General features: G+C 46.1%; 1 protein-coding gene across 1 annotated transcript in view; it reads right to left on the reverse strand.

The window, feature by feature from the left end:
* Positions 1 to 22,821, reverse strand: part of PGM2 (phosphoglucomutase 2) — a 45,890-nt gene extending 23,069 nt beyond the window's left edge. The window contains exons 1-6 of the mRNA XM_062213053.1: positions 22,698 to 22,821; positions 18,695 to 18,862; positions 14,854 to 14,960; positions 11,555 to 11,639; positions 7,654 to 7,737; positions 7,328 to 7,521 (exon numbers count right to left, since the gene is read on the reverse strand). Coding sequence (XP_062069037.1) covers positions 7,328 to 7,521; positions 7,654 to 7,737; positions 11,555 to 11,639; positions 14,854 to 14,960; positions 18,695 to 18,862; positions 22,698 to 22,799 — 740 coding nt within the window. The 5' untranslated portion in view covers positions 22,800 to 22,821. The remainder of the gene's footprint in view (positions 1 to 7,327; positions 7,522 to 7,653; positions 7,738 to 11,554; positions 11,640 to 14,853; positions 14,961 to 18,694; positions 18,863 to 22,697) is intronic.
* Between the last annotated feature and the right edge of the window lie 547 nt (positions 22,822 to 23,368).

Raw genomic sequence — 23,368 nt, forward strand, 5'->3', positions numbered from 1 at the left:
AGGAACAGCTTTTTATTCTACATTTTTGTTTACCTTTTCCTTTATAATATTTTCCTTTTTCTCTTTCATATGAACCATTGAACTTTATACTTAACATAGAGTATACATATATGTATAAAGTTAATTAAAAATAGGTGTTAGTAAAGAATAAGGGTGATAATAAGAAGGGGAAGAGGAAGTGGGGTGGGAGTATGGGTGGGAGAGCAGGCACAGTGGGAAGAATTACTAAGATCCTAAAGTTGTAACTGTGAAACATATGAAGTTTGTAACTGTAAAGTAGTAGAGTGCTATATACTTTCCTATGGACTTACTTCAAAGGGTGGAGTTTAAGAACTTGCCATAGGACCCTAAAATCCCTTAAACTGGCTAATAAAATATCAGCTTAAGTGTTATAAAGATCAAATGGATAGGATTAAGTGGTAAGTGACTATATAGATAGGATCAAATGATAAAGTGATTATGTAAATAGGACTAAGTGTTTGGAAACAATAATAGAATTAAAAAGGAGTAAAGGTTACAACATGTGAAGCAGTCCATACAGCAGACTCATAGAATGATAATCACTTTAAGCAGCACTCTGATCTGAGAATCAGCCCTTAAGGCACTTGGGTCTGGCTGGAAAGCCCAGAGGGAACATTTCAGGCATGGAAAGCCAAGACACTGGCAAAAAATGTTCTACATTAAAGACCCCTGCAAGTGAGACCCCAGTGGAAAGAAGTGGCCACCAAAGAAGGATGTACTTTTCTCTGAAGGGAGGAGAGAACTTCCACTTTGCTTATGGCCTTGTTGAGCTAAGAGTGTTATTTGTTAAATAAGCAACAAGAATCACTGTGCACTAACTTCCCATGCAAGACTTCTGTTCTCAAAGAGTTGTACTATGAGACTTAATAATAAAACTTGTACTCAAGATCACTTCCTTTTAGTATTAAATGGAGGACATTATTTTGTCTCATAAGTTATAGTTATATCTAAGAGCTCAGGAAAGATGTAGCACCCTTCTTTAATTTTTTTTTTTTTTTTTGACAGGCAGAGTGGATAGTGAGAGAGAGAGACAGAGAGAAAGGTTTTCCTTTTTGCCATTGGTTCACCCTCCAATGGCCGCTGCGGCCGGCGCATCGTGCTGATCCGAAGCCAGGAGCCAGGTGCTTCTCCTGGTCTCCCATGCGGGTGCAGGGCCCAAGGACTTGGGCCATCCTCCACTGCCTTCCCGGGCCATAGCAGAGAGTTGGCCTGGAAGAGGGGCAACCGGGATAGAATCCGGCGCCTGACAGGGACTAGAACCTTGTGTGCCGGCGCCACAAGGCGGAGGATTAGCCTGTTAAGCCACGGCGCCGGCCGGGTTCTTCTTTAAAAACAATTAAATTTCTAAAGGGAAAGAGGGAGGAAGGAAGGGAAAAGTGGAAGGGGAAAAAAGTAAAATCATCTGTGAGAAGCAGTAACATAGGACAGCCTTTCTCTAGACTACTGAAGAACAGTTCTCTTAGTTTTTTCTTTTTCTTTTTCTTTCTTGGACTAAACAGGAGAGGGAGGAGGAAGAGGGCATAGAGTGGGTGGCAGGGTGGGTATGGTGGGAAGAATTACTATGTTCCTATGTTCCTAATGTTGTATTTCTGAGATACATACAAAAAAAAAAAAAAGGCAGGTTATGCCATAGTGGATCTTACCAAGGGAAAAGAAGCTCAAGCATTGCCAAGCAATACTTCAGCTTAAAAGGCTGAATTTATGCCGGCGCCCCAGCTCAACAGGCTAATCCTCCGCCTGTGGCGCCAGCACACCGGGTTCTAGTCCCAGTCAGGGCGCTGGATTCTGTCCTGGTTGCCCCTCTTCCAGGCCAGCTCTCTGCTGTGGCCAGGGAGTGCAGTGGAGGATGGCCCAAGTGCTTGGGCCCTGCACCCCATGGGAGACCAGGAGAAGCATCTGGCTCCTGGCTTCAGATCAGCGTGGTGCGCCGGCCGCAGCGCACCAGCTGCGGCGGCCATTGGAGGGTGAACCAACAGCAAAAAGCAAGACCTTTCTCTCTGTCTCTCTCTCTCACTGTCTACTCTGCCTGTCAAAAAAAAAAAAAAAAAAAAAAAAAGGCTGAATTTATATTTATTGCATTAATAGAGCATTGCAATTAGGGAATGGTCAGCAAGTTAATATATATACAGATTCCAAATATGCTTTCCTTGTGTTACATGCACATGCAGCAATTTGGAAAAAAAGTCTTATTAACTGCAAAAAATTCCCCCATTAAATATGGAAAAGAGAGATTAACTCTACTTCAGGCAGTACTAGAGCCTTCAAAGGTGGTTGTCATTCACTGTAAGGGACATCAAAAGGAAGAGAGCCATGTTAGCAAGGGAAATGCAATAGCAGATAAGGCAGCAAAAAAATCTACCGCACAGGAAGTTCTGGAGATGGCCCTAATACCTCAGCCTGTAGTTAATGAGTGAAGGGCCTCACTATAGTGAGTCTGAGATCAAATGGTCCCAACAATGAGGTTATATGAAAGATGCTAGTGGATGGTGGACTTTAGATCTCACAGTTATGCTCCCAAAGGCCTCTCAATGTAACATCATTTAGGAAACACATGACTCTACTCATCTGGGAAGAGGAGCTTTAATGCAAGAAGACTCTCGAGTGTTCAGAGGGAAGGAACTAAGTGCTGTCATGAGGGAAGTAACTCGTTCTTGCCCGCTTTGTTTACAAAATAACTGCTGGTCATGTAGGACCACCTCCTTTGCTGACTCCTGTACAAAGGAGAGGAACATGTCCAGGTGGAGACTGGCAGAGTGACTTTACTAACATGACTCCAAGAAGGAATTACAAACACCCTCTCGTTTTTATGGATACTTTCGTAGGATGGATAGAAGCCTTCCCAACTCGAACAGAAAAGACACAGGAGGTGTCAAAAGCCTTGCTTAAGGACACCGTGCCATGCTTTGGACTCCCACAGTCATTCCAGAGTGACAATGGACCTTCATTTGTATCTAAAATAACAACAGGTAACTGCTGCTCTAGGAGTTTCTTACCATCTCCATGCCTCTTGGAGACCTCAGTCACGGGGTAAAGCTGAAAAGGCCAATCATAGTCTTACAAAATTCTAGCTAAGCTTTACCAGGAGACCTCAGAAACGAGGCTTAAACTATTGGCTATTGCCCTTCTCAGGATGAGAATAGCAGCCAAGACTGCCTTAAAGCTTAGTCCATACGAGATGCTGTATGCAAGGCCTTTCCTCACCTCTCACATCCTCTTTGATTCAGAAATTCAAGATCAGGCAAAGTATATTATCAATTTAGGCCAGGTACAGAGGCTTTGATATAAAGTTCTCCCAGAGCCAGATCCTAAACTCATGAGCAGCCCACTTCCCCAGGATTTAGTCTTATTAAAAACTTGGAAGGAAGGATCCCCTTCAGACCAGTTGCAGTCTAAATGGAAGGGACCTTACCAGCTCTTACTGAGCATGGCCCCATCCATGAAACAGGGCATACCAAGCCTGCTACATTTGTTAAGGATTAAACTTCTACGCCTTGAGTCTTCACAGGTGAACCCGAAAGACATGTTTGTTTATTCTTGTGAGCCAAACAAAGATCTTAAATCCTTCTTCAAAAAGCAAAATGACACGTAAAGCTTTTTGCTTTTGTCATATCAAAACTGCTGTACTTTTTAAAAAGATTTTATTTATTTATTTGAGTGGGAGAGTTATAGGCAGTGAGAGGGAGAGACAGAGAAAGGTCTTCCTTCCATTGGTTCACTCCCCAAATGGCCACAATGGCCGGAGCTGAGCCAATCTGAAGCCAGGAGCCAGAAGCTTCTTCTGGGTCTCCCATGTGGGTGCAGGGGCCCAAGCACTTGGGCCATCTTCTACTGCTTCCCCAGGCCATAGCAAAGAGCTAGACTGGAAGAGGAGCAGCCAGGACTAGAACCGGCGCCCATATGGGATGCCGGCATCACAGGCGCCGGCCCCAAGACTGCTATACTTTAAGACACACATGTTTTACCTACGTCTTCTTTTGATACTCTCTGGGAGCTGTTACTGGCAGGAAAAATCCTTAGTGAGTTGTTTTATTATAATATCAGAAGATCCTAGTGTGCCTCATGAAGCTGATTTTAAAAATCTGACCATTGCTTTTGGCAATCTGGCTAATACTTCAGGCCAGCTTTTACAGCAAGTACTTATGCCTGTGGACACTTTGTCCAAGGTAGTTATGGAAAATCAATAGGCCTTAAGATATATATTAAGAGAACAAGGGGGGCTGGTGCTGTGGTGCAGCAGGTAAAGCTGCTGCCTGCAGTGTCAGCATCCCATATAGGGGATGGTTCGAGTCTCAGCTGCTCGACTTCCAATCCAGCTCTCTGCTATGGCCTGGGAAAGCCCTTGGACACTGCACCCACATGGGAGACCCAGAAAAATCTCCTGGCTCCTGGCTTTGAATTGGTGCAGCTCCAGCTGTTGTGGCTAATTGGGGAGTGAACCAGAGGATGGAAGATCGATCTCTCTCTCTCTCTCTCCCCCTCTCCCTGCCTTTCCTTCTCTCTATATATAACTCTGATTTTCAAATAAATAAATAAATCTTAAAAAAAAAAAAAAACAAGGAGGAACATGTGCAGTGATGGAATCTGCCACCTTTACTCAGTCTACGTTTACTAAAAAAGTCATTAAAAATCAGGGGCCGGCGCTGTGGTGCAGCGGATTAATGCCCTGGCCTGAAGTGCCGGCATCTCATATGAGCGCTGGTTTGAGACCAGGCTGCTCCATTTCTGATCCAGCTCTCTGCTGATAAAGCAGTAGAAGATGGCCCAAGTCTTTGGGCGCCTGCACCTCTGTAGGAGACCCAGAAGAAGCTCTTGGCTCCTGGCTTCGGATCGGCACAGTTCTGGCCGTTGCAGCCAACTGGAAAGTGAACCATCAGATGGAAGACCTCTTTCTCTCTGCCTCTCTGCTCTCTGTAACTCTGACTTTCAAATAAATAAATAAATAAATCTTTAAAAAAAAAATTAGACTAGGGGCTGGTGCTGTGGCGAGGCGGGTGGGGCTGCTGCCTGTGGTGCTGGTATCCCATATGGGTGCCAGTTCCAGTCCCGGCTGCTCCCATCTGGCTCTCTGCTGTGGCCTGGGAGGGCAGTGGAGGATGGCCCAGGCACCTGGGCCCCTGCGCCCCTGTGGGAGACTCCGAGGAGGATCCTGACTCCTGGCTTCAGATTGGTGCAGCTCCAGCTGTTGCGGCCAATTGGGGAGTGAACCAGCAGATGGAGGACCTCTCTCTCTCTCTTTGTGTGTGTTTCTCCTCTTTCTGTGTAACACTCTCTCTGGCTTTTAAATAAATAAATAAATATCAGACCAAATGGTTTGATGATCTGCACAAGGAGAGCCTATCACCACCCACTAAACATTAGAACATATTCTTTCCATCTTAAAGGGCACTCCACTTGCAATTTGTTTTCTTCCTGCTTTGCCCATGTTGACTGATAAACTTGTGTGGTTCAGAATCCAACATTTGAAAATAATGACTGTGTTGGGGATGCAGGCATTGGTGATGACTGAAAGTTCTCCAGCTCATTATGGAGTCATTAGATGAGACAGAAAGGGATTTCTGGACCCCAGAGAGGCAGGGCCTGCGTCCCTGATCAGCAGGAAGCAGCTACAGAAGATAGGATGAGTCTGCCCTTCACATACCCTAAAAATTAAGAGTCAGAAATCTCTGAGTGGGGAATGATGTGGGAAATCTTAGACAGATAATTTTAAGTGCATGAGCTGGAACCCACAGCTCCTTCACTCTGTGTTGCCACGTTCATCTACCTGTCAATCAGGGAACCCCTCCCCAGGAAGTACCTCCTCTTACCTGGGACGTGGGGGTGGTACCACCTAAACACTTCTGTTTTTCTAAGCTCCTAAAAAGCTAGGAAGAGCGGAAGTGTGCACCTCATCCACATGGACTCAGGACAAGCAGAGCAGGGTATAATTCCCTATCTTCGGCCCCCTTTCCCAAAACACAGCCCTAATGGGCCTGCATATTTTTTTCACTTTGTAAATAAAGTTTATCACTCTGCATGCTGTGTTTGGGTCTGTATTTAGAATTCTTCTCTAAGTAAAAGGTAAGAACCTGGAAACTTAATTTAGGCCCTAATGCAGCCCATAACAGTAACACTCAGTGGGTGTGGTCACCCCTTCAGACTGGACTCGTGTCAACGCTCTGTGCTGCACCTGCCCCTCCCGGGTGGTCCAGCAAGAGACAACGTAGGAATTGAGCTTCGGAAAATTTGCCCAGGAGACAACTGTGAGTGGTGGGACCTGCAGCTTAGCAGCTTCACACCTGGCAGTGTGGCCTGGGGTTAGACCAATGGGCGCAGCGGCCTCTGAAACAAGTCAGGACTAGTAGGGAGGAGACGAGAAAGGGATCCACAAGAAACTAACGGGGGGAAGCAAAGAAGGAACGACCCGCACTCCACACCCTTCCTTACAGATTGGAGATCTGTGATACACATGATGGCACTTCAAAAAGGTTGAAAAAGAAAATGGAATTAAAAGATAAGCTTATTTTGGTATAAAAAAGTTGAAATCTATGCATAGATTTTTTTCATAATATGCATTTTCCATGAACTTTTTCAGCCCCTTCATACATATTTTTACACATGCACAGAAAACTTCTGTAAGATAAGAAACATGCCAGTGTTCCCTACACACACACACACACACACACTGTCCTTCAGTATCCTCAGGGGTTGGTTCCAGGATCCCCCTCGGATACCACAGTCTGTGCTGCTCCAGTCCCTTATATACAATGGTGCAGCATCTGCCTGTGACCTACCATAACCTCCTATTACACTCTACATTGTTTCTAGATGGCTTACAATACTTGACACAATCTAAATGCTGTGAAAATAATAGCTACACTGTATTGTTCAGGGGATAATGACAAGGAAAAAAGCCCATGTTTGTTCAGCAAAGGTGCAATTTATTTTCAATCTGTAGTTGGTTGAACCCACAGATGCAGAAATGGTGGGTACAGAGGAATCTACAACAGATGAGCAAACTAAGCCCGGGGGCTGGTCACCTCTGTGTTACACTGTTACTGGCACATAGCTGGGTGTGCACTCTGTCACTGACACATCAGCTCTGCCTGTCTTCCTAACAGGACAGCAGGGGTGAGTTGTTGAGAACAAGCCTCACTATCTGCTCCTCTAAGAAAACTCTGCCACCCCGGCCCACAGCTTCTACGATCAGACTCAGCTCTCATACACACTCATTAACAAACAAACAAAAACTCAGTGAAAATTGATAAGAGTTTGACTGAATCACATTAACGTAACTCACTTGAGGTCAGTGTAGACACAATCCAATTACCTGTGAAAGCAGTATTTTTTAAGGTCTTCAAAGTAGGCACTGTTGATGGAAGTCATTGGGTCATGAAGAAGCGGACTGCCATCGATTAAGGAATCATCCCACGCTTGAGGCCATGGCTCCAGGTTTTCTTCAATAGCTTGAGAAATCCCTTTATCATGTGGAGAGATGATCTGGGCTCCATTATCCCAATAGACCTGGAGAACCCGCAAGACGTTGAGGAAGTTTAGGGTTAATGGAAAGAAAGCATCTGTAACCAAGGCTCCCACGTAATAAAGCCATAGGATTCCTACAGAAGGACACATATGTGGAGAGGAAAATCAAAATACCTTATAACCATTATCCTGCTTCGGATTGTGAGAGGCGGTGATCATGACTCCAGCACAAAGTTTCAGATGGGATACTGCGTAGGGCTGTAACAGAGCAGGACACACGAACAGTTTTTAACAAAAAAGTAGGCACACTTACAATGTCTATTGCATATTGTTGTTTGTGCCAACTTGATCCCTTCTAATAAACACAACATCTTAGTATCGTAAGGTATCATTCAATATTTTTGTGCCACATGCAAGAAGTATACAGTGGCCCTCTCTTATCCATGGTTTCAGTTACAGCCCACTGTGGCCCGAAAACAGTGCTATTTGTCTTGACACACTCAAGAGAAAAACTATACTCACATAATTTTATTACATTATGATTATATAATTATTTGAAATTATTATTTTTTAAACTTTCATTTAATAAATATAAATTTCCAAAGTACAGCTTATGGATTACAGTGGCTTTTCCCCCCCATAACTTCCCTCCCACCTGCAACCCTCCCATCTCCCACTCCCTCTCCCATTCCATTCACATCAAGATTCATTTTCAATTATTTTTATATACAGAAGGTCAATTTAGTATATACTAAGTAAAGATTTCAACAGTTTGCACCCACACAGAAACACAAAGTGTAAAGTACTGTTTGAGTACTAGTTATAGCATTAATTCACATTGGACAACACATTAAGGACAGAGATCCTACATGAGGAATAAGTGCACAGTGACTCCTGTTGTTGACTTAACAAACTGACAGTCTTGTTTATGGTGTCAGCAATCACCCTAGGCTCTTATCATGAGTTGCCAAGGCTATGGAAGCCTTTCGAGTTCACCAACTCCAATTTTATTTAGACAAGGTCATTTGACTTTATTATTAAAAAAGTTGCTAACCTCTTACCGTGTTTAATTTTTAAAAATTCTGGCTCTCCAGGGGCCAACACTGTGGTATAGAAGGTTAAACCTCTGCCTGCAGGGCCAGCATCTCATATGGGTGCTGGATTTGAGTCACCGCTACTCCACTTCTTACCCAGCTCTCTGTTAATGTGCCCGGGAAAGCAGCAGAAGATGGCCCAAGAACTTGGGCCCCTGCACCCATGAGGGAGACCCAGAAGAAGCTCCTGGCTCCTGGCTTTGGCCTGGCCCAGCCCCGGCCATTGCAGATATTTGGAGAGTGAACTAGTGTATGGAAGACCTCTTTCTCTCTCTCTCTCTCTCTCGCTCTCTCTCACTCTCTCTCTCTCTCCTCTCTCTGTGTTTCAAATAAAATAAATCTTTTAAAAAGAAATTTAGCCCCCACATATAAGAACATGTGGTATTTGTCTTTCTTTGGCTTACTGTGCTTAATTCATAAATTAAACTTCATCATAGGCACATATGTATAGGAAAAACTAGTACATATTCATACAGGTTGGTACTAGCCAAGGTTTCTGACTCTCACTGGGGGTCTCGGAATGTATGACCCACAGGTAAGGGGAAATACTGTCCTTTACCATCCTTGGAACTAACTGGCCACTCAGAATTCTAGGACATGTGTCCTAATAAGAAATCCGACTAATTTCCTAGATGCCTCCTTCCCATTCAACCCTCTTCCTGGTAGGGGTAGAAGACTTTTCAAACAAAAAGATGGCTTAAGCCACCATTCCACATTCAGAACAGAAGCTTTTAGATTCAATTTATTTCCACCAACTGCTTCCCTTCACTGTTTTGTTTGCTTTCAAAGAAAGGTTGGGAAAGATAGTGTGCTCTTACAAGTTGCTCATTTACCTCACACTCCAGGGATATACTTATATCTCTATCCCTATCCCTACCCCTATCCCTACCCCTACCCCTACCCCTACCCCTACCCCTACCCCTATCCCTATCTCTATCTCCCTCCCCTGTACTTCTGCTTAGCTACCACTGTAAAAGACTACTTGCCAAAATGAGGAGAGGGACTGGATTATTTCCACACAAATAGTTACTACATACAGGCAGGCTGAGATCTGAACCATCTGTTCCCCTTCCCTCTCCCTGACCACCAGGGATCACCACAGTCACTTGTCCCCTTCTAAGTCATGCCACATCTCTCAGGTGCGCTGGGGCAAAGCAAGGGGGATGCACACTGCACTGTAAGAAGATGATGAGGCTTTCATTTCATTCATGTCTGTCACAAAAAGAAGAGCTGTTGACAGTACAGGAAATGGTTGGGACACTAGGACACATTGCAATTTTTCCATTGATAAAACTTGCACTACCTTGGATGTGACCCGGGTTAGCCACAGGAGGTGCTTTATCTATCTACTTGTCAGTGCATCAGGGACCACAAACACTAAGCTCCTGGAGCTCCCCTCTGCACTGACACACGTCCATCTCTATGTAGGAAACTGCACTCAAACCCAATTTTCTAACAACATATATTCTCAGCACCCGGGCCAGCTCTTCAAACTTCTGTCTACTTAGTACGTGGTTTTCTTAGGGGACTAGCAGCATGGATGGCTTTTTCCTCTATTATAAATCATACATGATTGATCAATCATTTGATGATGAAAAAAATTGAAAAAGAAAAAAGCCACAGCTGGCTCAGACCTACCTGTCATTTTCTTTATGTTCTGCTGCATTCATGCTCGGATGAAAGTGTGACCAGAATATGCAAGCATGCTCTCTACGAGCCAGGAAGAGTATTGAGGATGGAATGTCCCATGGGGCCTGACATGACCTAAGAAGTTCTTAACTATGGTCGCTAGGAAAAAGAACTACAGCTGATGTTTGAACAACATCAGGGGAGAAGGGCACCCATCACCTGACACAGTTCAAAATGCACATGACTTCTGACTCCCTGCCAATGACTAGAAGCCTTGCGGATACCATAGACAACTGAAGAACATGCATTTTGCATGTCTTATGTATTGTGTACAGTGAGAAACAGGCAAAAACTATGAGAGGTCACTTTCTACTGCTACAGCCAAGTTACAGGTAAGACAAGCTGCTCACGGACAGGCGACTGGTGTCGCAGTGTTTTGAGCAGATTCCTACAATGCTTAAGCTCACAGCAAAGTAAGAGGTGGCTATGAAGTTATCACTTTAGTACTGTACTTAGTTTTACGCAGTCATGACATTTATGACAGTTCTTACATTCTCAACTATGAACACACGTTACCATTTATTTACTTTATTTGAAAGGCAGAGTGAGAGAGAGAGAAAGAGAGAAAATATCTCCCATCTGCTGTTCATTTCCCAAATAGACTGTAACAGTCAGGGCTGGTCAGGGTGAACTCAGGAGCCTGGAACTCAGTCTGTATCACCCATGTGCGTGACAGGGACCCAAGTACTTGAGCCAGCGCCGACAACTTCCGAGGGTGCATTCGCAGGAAACTGTAATGGAGAGTGCAGCCAGGACTTGAATCCAGGCACTCCAATAAGGAACAGAGGATTCCCAAGCATCAGCTTAACCGATGCACCAATCGCCCACTCCCCATTTATGCATATTTTATGGTGGTAAATGAAAAATCAACTATTATCCACATATATTTTACATATTCATGACATACCTAACTTCTATTTTTTTGTTTTTGGTATTTCTAGGCTAGGCAGCTCACTTGTGCCTTTTTTCAAATTGTTGCAAATTTCAAAAAAAAAATTCACATGTAAGTTGACAGGTGTATTTCAAACCCCAGGCTGTTCAGGATCAACTATACTAACTAAATGAAAAAACAAACTGACAAACACACAAAAAGCATTTTGCTAACTCTTGGAACTGTCTTTAGAAGCTCATGAATTGAAAGTGGACTATAAGAGGAATATTACTAGAATGTGTGAGGAATCTTCCCAGGGAGAAAAGACAGAACAGCTGACACACGTCCAAGAATGTCAAACTCTGCCAAGCCCCATCCCGGATCCGGTGACAGGAAATGCTCGCAGGAGACGGTTACTCACCACAAAGGGGGTTGGGGTGATGTCGGAGAAGAGGTGCACAGGAACCCCTTGGCTGATAAATGTGGTTGCAGCAAGTCGGGCGAACCTGGAGATGCAGAGTGGCAGTGGCAGGGAAGAACACGGGAGCCAGGTGGTCAGGACGCGGACAACGGAAAGAGCACTTGCGAGGGTTGACTCTCACAGCCAGATTAAAGAAATACTTGGCAGTCGAGTATTTACACTGTCACAGAAGAGCAATGCAGTGCGATCCCTAGGAGTCATTCATTGCACCCCTTGATTTTAGAGAGCTGGAACAAACGCTAAGAAAGGCCAGGCACCTTGCTCTGTGCACAACAGCCACTTAGCAGCTGAGCTGGGCCCACACCCGCGTGTTTTCCCTCCTGTGCAGCTCAGTGGTTCTCGGCCAGGGAATTCTGTCCCCCATGCAGCATCTGAGATGTCTGGGGTTTGGGCAGGAAGTGAGAGGTGCTCCCAGCAGCTAATGGATGGAGCCCCAGAGATGCCACTACCACCCTTCAATGCACACATAGGATGCAACAGAGAATCACACGGGGCTGGCATCACGGCATAACAAGGTTAAGCCACTGCCTGCAATGTCGGCACCAGTTCATGTGTTGGCTGCTCTACTTCTGATCCAGCTCCTTGCTGATGGCCTGAGATAGCAGTAGAAGATGGTGTAGGTGCTTGGGTCTCTGTTCTCCACATGGGAGACCTGGAAGAAGCTCTTTGTCCCTGGCTTCAGCTTGGCCTAGTCCTGGCTGTTGTGGCCATTTTGGGGGTGAACCAGCAGATGGAGAATCTCTTCCCCAGCCCTGCTCCCATAACTCTGCCTTTTGAATAAACCTTAAAAAGAATCACACAGCAAGTGTGAAGCCCCATGTCAACAGGACAGAGGCTAACGAACCCTAACCCACCCGCATCACCATCCATATACACCACAGACCAGATTTTGTCACTAGTGTTTTATTTGAAATATAAGACTGACTCTCTCTCTCGGGGCTGGCGCTGTGGTGTAGCAGATAACGCCACTGTCTGCAATGCTGGCATCCCATATGGGCACCAGTTCGAGTCCTGGCTGCTCCACTTCCAATCCATCTCTCTGCTATGGCCTGGGAAAACAGTAAAAGATGGCCCAAGTCCTGGAGCCCCTGAACCCACGTGGGAGAACCGGGAGAAGCTCTTGGCTCCTGGCTTCGGATTGGCCCAGCTCCGGCCATTTAGGCCATCTGGGGAGTGAACCAGCAGATGGAAGACCTCTCTTTCTCTCTCTCTCTCTCTCTCTGCCTCTCTTTAACTCTGCATTTCAAATAAATAAGTAAATCTTTAAAAACTCTCTCTCTCTCTCTCTCTCTCACACACACACACACACACACACAAATTATCTCGGTTCCAATCAATCTTTAAGACTGAAGACTTAAATCTTTGACATTTTTCTCAACTTCCATAGTAACTAGCTTAGCTCAAGATATCAGGATTTGATGACATCAAATCTTCATGCTTGGGATGACACTTTGCCCCAACAAATGAGTAATCTATTTCCAGTGAACCACACGATACCACTACAGAAACCATCAGGTCATGCACTGTCTCCTCCCATGGATCTTTTTTTTTCTTTTCCTTTTTTGTTATTTGACAGGCAGAGTTAGACAGTGAGAGAGAGAGACAGAAAGAAAGGTCTTCCTTCCATTGGTTCACCCTCCAAATGGCCACAATGGCCAGCGCGCTGTGCCAATCCGAAGCCAGGAGCCAGGTGCTTCCTCCTGGTCTCCCATGTGGGTGCAGGGCCCAAGGACCTGGGCCATCCTCTACCGCCCTCCTGGGACACAGCAGAGAGCTGGACTGGAAGAGGGGCAACCGGGACAGAATCTGGCGCCCCAACCAGGACTAGAACCCAGGGTGCCGGCGCCGCAGGCAAAGGATCAGCCCAGTGAGCTGCGGTGCCAGCCTAGAGACTCTGTCTTAAAGTCAGAAAAGGACACACCCAACACACACATGAGATTGCGTGTGTGTGTGCGCATACACACATGCATGAGGGGGCTTCAAAAATTCATAGAAAAATAGAATTAAAGAATATAGAGTTTGGATGAGCCTTTTGAAGCCCCCTCATATGTAAAGTTAGAAACACACATGAAAATATTCTACATGCTTTCTGCATATGGTTAACAGTTACTGTTCATGCTTTCTACCAGATATTTAAAATTATAAGATTAAACTAATAAACATTTCCACAAGTAAAATTCTGAGGTTAAGAGCTTCAACTCTGGGAATATTCCATTTACCCATCTAGAATGTGTTAGTATTATTGATTTAATGTTACAGTTGATTTAATGTTACAATCTCCAAATGTCTTGCACATTACAGGTGATAGAGAGTAGCTCTGAGCTCTGCTCTATGCTATTCCATGCAACTCTGAGACTTGAGCAACAAACTGAAACAGAATCAGTGTCCACCAATCACTGTAAGGAAATGATACAGCTCCAAGCCAGAGCGAGAAATATCTGGATCTTAACTGGCAACAGCAACATAACTGGAGGATGTGTCACCCAGAAGCAGAGCAGTCTACCCACACTGACGAGATGTGGGAAGCTAGCCAGGCAGGTTTGCCCCTGTATGCGCTGTGAGTGCCTTGCTGCAGGATCTGACCTGGCCCCAGGGCAGCGGAATGTGCTCAGGGTCTGGTTCTGACCGTGTGTTCACTCTGATTTGGCCGGCTGCCAGGCTGGTTTACACCACATCTCTCTCTTGTGAATGCAGCTTATACGCTTTCATCCCTCAGAGGCACAGCTTCTCTCTTGCTTTCTATTGCCTTCAAAGTTGCAAAGAGGCAGAGGCAAAGCAAAAGAGAGAGAGAGAGAGAGAGAGAGAGACAGGTCTTTTATCGGTTAGTTCACTCCCCAAATGGCAGCAATGGCCAGAGCTGGGCTAATCTGAAGCCAGGAGCTTCTTCCAGGTTTCCCACACAACTGCGGGGGCCCAAGGACTTGAGCCAACTTCTGCTGCTTTCCTAGGCACATTGGCAAGGAGCTGAATTGGAAGTGGAGCAGTAGAGACTTGAACCAGTGCCCATATGGTAGCTGGCACTGCAGGCAGCAGCTTTACCTGCTATACCATAGTGCCAGCCCCCAAATTTATTTTCTTTCTCCAAATATAAAACTAGATTTTTAAAAGTTGCAAACAGAATTTGCTCATCATTTTTATAGTTACACCATGTCATTAAGAAATTTATTGAAAGTTAAGATAGTGAAATCTGAACTATAAAATAAACTACAAAAAATTCACTTCCTACAATGTTCAAATACCTTCTGCTGCTGCCTCCACTGGGTGGATGAGCTCGTGCATCAAAGCTGATCACAACACCTCTCTGCTTCAGGTCACTGAACTGTTTTTCCAGGTACCTGCACAAGCCCTGAAAACACAGCATCGATTAAAAGGTAGACATGTTAACATCTCTGTTATATCTATGATATGGAAAAAAAATAGCCAAAAATCAAGTCCTCAACTTTCACCAGAGAACTTCATAACTTTTCAGTAATGAAACAAATGGAGCAAAAGGAAATTAACAGCTTTGTTGTCCTTGTCTGTCAGACACTGTTGGGCATTTAGTGTCTATTACTAGCAGCCCTAGAAGAACTGTGCAAAGAAACTCCATCGTACAGACGAAAAACTGATGAGGCGCAGTGACTGGCAGTTTCCGGAGTAGCAGCGCCTGGGTCTGGAGCCAGGTCTGGTGGGAGGAGGTTCAGTGTGGGGTTAAGTACATGTTCTGGAGCCAGAACCCGTGGATCTGTACTCCGCCCTGCCACCTACACGCAAGTGACAGGTGCCTCAGTTTCCTCTTCTGTAAAACAGGAATGACAACAGTACCTACCTCATAGGGCTGGAAAAGAGTCAAACTAGAACATGGCGAGTGCTGGACTCCAACATTAACTACACACTATGTGTCTGTCACTATGAGCATTATTTTTATTATTTTCCTTCAAAGTCTATGCTCCTTCCTTTAAGTCACTTCTAAAATGTCTGGATGATGATGGTGGTGGGAGGCTGGGGGGACCCTGCAGATGTTTCTGCCTGCTCTGTAACATCAGTAAGTCAAAGAAACTCAAAATTTTTTTATGATTTTTACAATTAAATGATCTGTATCATTTGAGATACTGCTTTCCAGCAGGGATGCGGTCTAAATGAGGCCAGCATCATGCCAACCACAGGGCACAACCACAGGACTAAGCACTGTGCACTCTGGGGCTATCCCCATCAGCCCAGAAATGACGGACACACACCCTTCCATAACGTCACGTCCGTCTGCAGTGTGGAAGAGGAGACTCTGACCTCTGAACTCTGTACATTTATATTACTGGATATTATTACAGAGCAGAGAGAACTCTGGTGGCCTGGGAAATGATGGTGGTTTCTATCACTTATTGTACTTTGGCTACAGGAGTCTTGCAGAAAGTAAAAACCAGTCTTAGTTTTGCTGGAGGATACTTCACAGCCGTGTGGGCACAGCAGGGCCAATTTAGGAGGCTTCAGTCTCCCCTTCACCAGCACAGTGTGGGCCACATCTTCCTTGAATGAGACAAGGAAATAAGGACACACGTGCATCGGTTTTGTGGCTTCCTAGAATGCACCCGGATGCCTGACAGTCTACAGCGGTAGTGGTGACATCACCCAGCACTCTCCCTGGCCAACTCCTGTGCTGTGGCCCCAGCATTCAAGGGGGCAAACAGCACGGAGGTTTAGTCTAACATCCTCATACCTCCAAATTCTCTAGAAATCTCTGGGGCCTGCAAGGGATGAGATCCCAAGTGGATATGATTCTTGATCTCAGCTGGGGTATGGGGGGTTTTCAGAATGAAAATGTTACTGTAAAATATAAGGAGCATGCTTGTTTGCCTTATAATTATTATAAATGTGTAAAGGCTACAGAAAGAAAGATTGGGGCTCAAAATAATGAGACATCCTTTTCATGAGAACACTCCAAATGGGCAGCTTCACAGGACAGTGGGCTCTCCCTTGTGGATGTGCCCATGTTGAATTAAGTAATCCAAGAGCGCACATACAGAGCATAATTTACTTAGCAAAGGGAAACTGTACCCTCTACCAATGAAGCAGACAGTTCAAAAGTTTACCTCCAGTTCTGTCTTGTTTCCTTTGAGATGTGCATGACTTACATACACCTGCTTCTCAGAATCAATCAGGCAAACGTGGTGCCACCATTTAGATGAGACCCTGCACCTGCAGACCAGCAGGCAGCATACCCATGGCATAGTGGAAGTGGGAACAGCCATCAGTGACCAACACATTTGTACATCAGCATCCCAATAGGGAGCAGCCCAAGGTGGGGCAGGGGTGGGGGGTGAAGGCCTGAGTAGACTGATCTAGCACTCCAACCTCCCCCCCTTTGCAATCATTCCCAAGATGTTAAAGGTGCACTTGTTGCTCGCATACAATTGTTCTTCACCATGAACAACATCCTTGTCTCCTGTGGTAGTGTCCCAGTGCAGGCCACGGGACCTCTTCACAGTGGGTAGGCTGTAAAGATTATCCCAAGGGGTGGTCAGTTGAATCAGATAACCTTTTATATGATTCTTGACTACCTACCCAGAAGAGAACAGTTCTTCTAAGGAAGCAGGTAGTCAAGTTAGGTCTTAAGACCTTCCTGGGAATGTGTTTCATCATTTTTAGGAACTAGATGTAGATGAATATAGAGAAGTGGTCCTAGGGTTCATCTAGAATCCCTTAGAACCCCTTAACAATTAGGCGCAATACCAGGTGTGACCAACTGGATGTTTCCAAATATAGCCACACCAATATATCCCACCTTATGAGGTTCCTTTCCCAAAATGACCTTGACATTCCTTTAATGGGAACTGAGTCTAGACTGTGTCTTGAGTATAAGTTCAACAAATAGAATATGGCAGAAGTAAGTGACTTTATGTGACCTTCAAAGCTAGGTTATAAAAATTGATATAATCGGGGCCGGTGCAGTGGCATAGCAGGTAAAGCCGTTGCCCGTAGTGCTGGCATCCCATATGGACGCTGGTTTGAGACCCAGCTGCTCTACTTCCAATCCAGCTCTGCTGTAGCCTGGGAAAGCAGTAGAAGATGGCCCAAGCCCTTGGGTCCCTGCACCCAAATGGGAGACATGGAAGAAGCTCCTGGCTCCTGGCTTCGGATTGGCATAGCTCCAGCCATTGCAGCCAACTGGGGAGTGAAACAGTGGATGGAAGATCTTTCTCTCTCTCTGCCTCTGCCTCTCCTTCTCTCTCTGTGTAACTCTGACTTTAAAATAAATAAATAAATCTTTCTTTAAAAAAAAATCAATATACTCTTTTCCTCTCCCCCCGCCCCAATCTCTGCCTTTTATGCAGGGATGTATAAGGAAGGCACCCATCACCACCATTTGCCACTTTTTCTAGCCTTTCCCAGAATGAAAGTGATGTTCATTTTTAAGAAATCTAAGTAGTAGAAGAAACAGTGAAAACAATCTGTTCTCATTTTCCTCATACACAGCTCCCAACGCTGAGCAGCAGTTCTTCCACTTTCTCCAAGTCTTTACCTTTATTCCCAAAAGTCGAGTCTACACTCTGACAACAACATTCATAAATGAAGGCAAGAGAACTCAGTAATAACTTCAATCCATGCCATAAATTAAAACCAACTACAATAGACTCTTGGCAATTCTTTCTGGCGGTTAAAATGTTGGATGCAGGCATCCAAGCAGCATCTTAACTGCTGTGCCAAATGTCCAACTCATGCAAGAAATTTTGAAATCCATGCATTCAAGGGATCTTCAAAAAGCTCATGGGAAATGCATGTTATAAAAAAACTACACAGCCTTCAAAAATTTTTGCACCAAAACAATCTTATATTTTACTTCCATTTTCTATGAATTTTGGGAAGTATTCTCCATTTTTGCTAAATGAATGCTGAATGAATGAGTGACTGTAGGAGTTTTCAAATAAGTACCACTTCAACCAACTGCCACAAGGCTGAGTTGTAGAGTAAATGGTGGTCATTCCCTGTGCTTAGCCAGCCCAATAATACACAACCATAGTTAAAACAAATTAGATCTGTGAAATACAAAAGAGGCCAGGGGATACATTAAGAGTACCAAGAATAAAAAAAAAAAAAAAGTGGTACCTGCGTAGTCTGGATGATGGTTAGGTCATTCATACGAGAAATTCCTGCGCCCATAGGTGCCCGCAGGCCAGCTGTCCCAAACTCCATGCGGGCCCCAAAACATCTTTGCAGTTCTTCTTTATCTCCTTCTGCAATTAGTTGTTTCACTGACTGCAAAGTTAAAGGATTCTGAAAAACAAGAGATGCTGATGCCAGGTGCAGCCGGGAGAGTAAGAAAACAAAAAAACCTGAAATGTAAAAGAACCCCACAGTAATTCTAATCTGCAGAAGGAAAATATATATATATTGGCATCTCAATTTCCTGATGCTTTTGAAATTTAAAATATAAAGTTGGTGTGTCTGACATTATCATGGAAACATTACATTCTCCCCTACCAAGGCAAGCACTGTTGAAGGGAAGGAATGAGTACAGGTTTAATACAGGAGTCTAACACCCATAATGGAATCCCACACATACCATTTACCAACTCACTGTGCTTGAGCAGAGTATTTAGCTTCTTGAATTCTTGGTTTCCCCATCTGTAAAATGGGGACAATCTAGCACCTCCCTTACACAGCTTGCAAGGTTTTCAAGTGGCTTACATTAAGTTAATGGAAAATATCTCTGAGTGGTACTTAGTTGAGATTAAATGTTTATGTTCTTCCCTCATGTTCTCAAAATTTTCCAGAGTGATAGATGACTTGATGTAAATCTAAATCTTACTTTTATAATGCTTTAACATTTGTAAAATGTGTTCATGTATCTGGTCAAGACTGAATCTTTCAGCATCTCCAAGAATCAGGTTAAATAATGAAAACTCCACCTTCTAGATGGGAAAGCCTGGGAGACTGAGTGACAGGCTTAAACTGCACAGACATTGCTTGGCCGCTGCAGCCCACTGGAGAGTAAACCAGCAGATGGAAGACCTCTTTCTCTCTCTGTCCTTCCCTCTCCCTGACTCTGCCTTAAAAATCAATCTTAAAACAACAACAGCAAAACACCAAAAATCCCCAACTCCCCCCAGTGGCGTAAGCATTAACTAGTGCCTTTTCTGTGACATGAACTGTTTCAAACAGACCCTAACATAAATCACTTAAAGTTCATTATATATTTTCTTATGAGGCTATGTTAAAAAGTCTACCACGGCGGCCATTGAAGGGTGAACCAACGGCAAAAGGAAGACCTTTCTCTCTGTCTCTCTCTCTCTCACTGTCCACTCTGCCTGTCAAAAAAAAAAAAAAAAAGTTTGTGGGAAATAGAACTAAGTTGATTTTAGTGTAAAATTTTTGTTTTGAAATCTGCACTTAGGAGGGGTCTTCAAATGCATAGTATAACAAAACTATCAAAAGTGCCAAAACTTCTTACCAAAACAAACTTATCTTTTAATTTCATTTTCTTACAATTGATGGGAATGGTTAAACTGGAGAAAAGGACAATCACATTGACTGCACATCAGACTACTAAATTAGGAATTCAGAGAAACAACAGAGTAAGCACTTGACTTCTATTTTATAGCCATCATCAGAGAGATGAGCACTCGGCAGGAACGGTCCACATAGTTAAACCTCAAATGCAATTGCAATAAAGCCTTGGATTTTTGGAGTTAGGCCCACATGTCCAGATTGTTCCAGGTTTAACAGAAGCCAAATAAAATCCCATCTTTTTGGTTAAAAGCAATGGTTAAAGCTAATCATAGGGGCCAGCTCTGTGGTGCAGTAGGTTAATCTGCTTCCTGTGGTGCCGGCATCCCATATGGGTGCCAGTTCTAGTCCCGGCTGCCCCTTTTCCAGTCCAGCTCTCTGCTATGGCCTGGGAAAGCAGTAGAAGATGCCCAAGTGCTTGGGCCCCTGCACCCATATGGGAGACCAAAAAGAAGCACCTGGCTTCTGGCTTCGGATCAGCGCAGCTCTGGCCATTGCAGCCATTTGGAGAGTGAACCAATGGAACGAAGACCTTTCTTTCTGTCTCTCCGTCTCACTGTCTGTAACTCTACCTCTTAAATAAATAAATAAAACTGTTAAAAAAAAAAAAAAAACCTAATCACAGATCACAGTCTTCCCATCAAATTGTCAAGTGCCCCCAAGGAGGCACTCACACCTGGCACACAAAAGAGGCTCAAAATGTATGTGACTTCACAGTCACACCCAATGACTCTCATTCATAGTATAGGTTTGGAAAATCCTAATTAATCTTTGTAATATATAACATACCACACAACTTGAGGGAGACAAAGGAGGCACAAAGAAAATGAAAATCAAGAGAGCAATTGAGTGGCCAGCAATGTGGTATAGAATAGAAGGTTAAACCTCCACCTGCAGTGCCAGCATCCCATATGGGCGCAGGTTGGTGTCCCAGCTGCTCCACTTCTGATCCAGTTCCCTGCTAATGCACCTGGGAAAGTAGCAGAGGAAGGCCTCTGCACCCATGTGGGAGACCTGGAAGAAGCTCCGGCCTCTTGGCTTCAGCCTGGACCAGCCCTCACCCTTGCAGCCCTTTGGGGAGTGAATCAGTGGGTGGAAGATCTCTCCCCCAATCTCTGCATGTCAAACAAACAAACAAATCTTTAAAAAGGAGAGTAGCTGAGGTCAGCATTGGCTCTGTCAGGAACCAAAACCAAGAGCAGGGGAAAAAAATCAGAGAGGGAGGCACAGTGGGAAGTGCAAAATGCACCTGCCAGGTCACTGTGCCAGTCTTGGGGGGACAGCAGACCAGAGCACACCCGGGGGAGTTTCACACTGGAGGATGAATGGCCCCTGCCCAGACAGGTGCCTGTCTCGTGCCAATAAGAAATGAGGAAGATCCATGAACGGTATTTAAAATAAAATAAAATAAAATAAAATAAAATAAAATAAAAAAGGACAACATCCTCTTACTTCTACCATGGGAAACACTGTCTCCAAACAGATGAATCATCTGTGGAAGTCAGAGGTTGTTTTCTTCAAATGGACACGTCTGTGCAACAATGTGTCACTAACTCTGCAAGTTACTAAGCTGCAGTCATGGCAACTCTTCCTTCCTTTAGGATCACCAGGTTATCTTTCCAGGAAAGGAAAAAAGTGCCCAAGGAGTTGCCCATGGCATCCTGGAAACGGAATTCGCTGACACTGCAGTTACAGGACCACAGAATGCAAAGCAGGGACCGAGCCCCGGCCTCTGCTGACCCAGCTGCAACCCCACTCAACAAATCCTGCAGGCAGGCGGGGCGCGGGCTCTGTGCCCAGTACTCTAAGCCCTGGCCATGGCCATTAGCGACAGCCGGCCCCACTGGCTTGTCGTGATTTGAAGGCGTCCAGTGCAAAATGAAAATGGGTGACTCCTTATTCAACTACGAAGACTTCCAAGACAGGCAGCAGGGCGTTCGATCAAAAGTGGGCCCTTTTGGAAGCTGCACAGGTCCCTGGACCACACACAGGCATTAACAAAGAAATCCACAGACAAGTGTTGGCTTTTGGCTCGCCAATCGCCATAAAGAAAGGAAAAGAAAGGCTGTTCAGAGAGCGTCTTAGAAGCAGGGGACACCTGGGGGCCAGGACACCTGGGGGCCAGGCCGGCCTCTCGGCGGGCGTCAGCCACGTGTGAGCTCAGAGCCTGGAGACGAGCAGCAGAGAGCGGAGAGCCACCACGTTCTGCTCCACTAAGGGGCGAGCGAGGCTGGGCTCTCTCTCCTCGGACGTCAGCGTGCTCCTCGGGGCCACCCGTGTCCTGGGACGCAAGCCCTAGGGAGCGGTGCACGGGGACACGGCTCTCAGAAGGATGCTGTCACAGGACACGCCCGCTGGCAGGGGGGCGGCGACGCATGCGCGCCTCGGCCCTCCGGAGCCCGGAGAGCCGCCGTCGGCGGCCCGCCCCTGCTCGGTGCCCTCCACGGAAGCCGCAGCTCCAACCCAGGGCCGCCTCTGAGGTACTAACTCCGAGCCTGCCACGCGCCTGCGGGGCCTGGCGCCGCCGCCGCCGCCGCCCGGGGGGCCCGCGCAGCCCGGTGGGTGGGCGGCCAGGAGACTCCCAGCCCCCGTCGCCGCGCACCTGGTCCCAGCGCAGCCACCGCGCCGCCTCCTCGTCCAGCTGCGTGTCCGGGTCGGGGCCGCTGCCCCCCGGAGCCGCCACCGCCTTCTGCGCCGTCGCCATCTCGCGCCGTCTGCGCCGGGGGACCCGAGAGGCGCCTTGGCCCTTCCGGAGGGGCGGGGCGCGGCGGCAGGGGCGGGACCTGCGGCGGCAGAGTCCGCCCCTCCCGGGGGCAGGGACCGCGCGGCGCGGAGCGCACCCCGCTGCCCTGCGCAGGTGCGCCCGCGGAGTCGGGGAGCAGCCCCAGAGCGCCCCTGCGCCGGGGTTCAGGCGCGTGGGGACGTCCTCGACTTGGGCTCCGTCCAGGAGGTCCCGAGGCTGTCCTCATCCCCCGGGCCCCGGGGCCCGTGCAGGTGCAGGGTCCCAAGGAGGAGGACCCTCAGCTAGGAGCGTAATAACGATGAAGAAATTAGCGAGGGCAAGAGTAGCCGAGGAAAATTTCAGACAGAAGGAAGTGGGGAGAGTCAGGTTCATAGACCGGTGGGACGGATTGGGAGGCGTCCAACACAAAACCGCAGGTGCACGCAGTTTGTCTCAGAGGCGGCGCTGCGGGGGACCGGGAAGGGACTGTTTCCAGTCGGTGGTGCTGGGACGACAGGAGAACTACACAGGAAGAAGAGAAACTAAGTGCT

The sequence above is a fragment of the Lepus europaeus genome, chromosome 16, assembly GCF_033115175.1.
Source record: "Lepus europaeus isolate LE1 chromosome 16, mLepTim1.pri, whole genome shotgun sequence".
Lineage (NCBI taxonomy): Eukaryota > Metazoa > Chordata > Mammalia > Lagomorpha > Leporidae > Lepus > Lepus europaeus.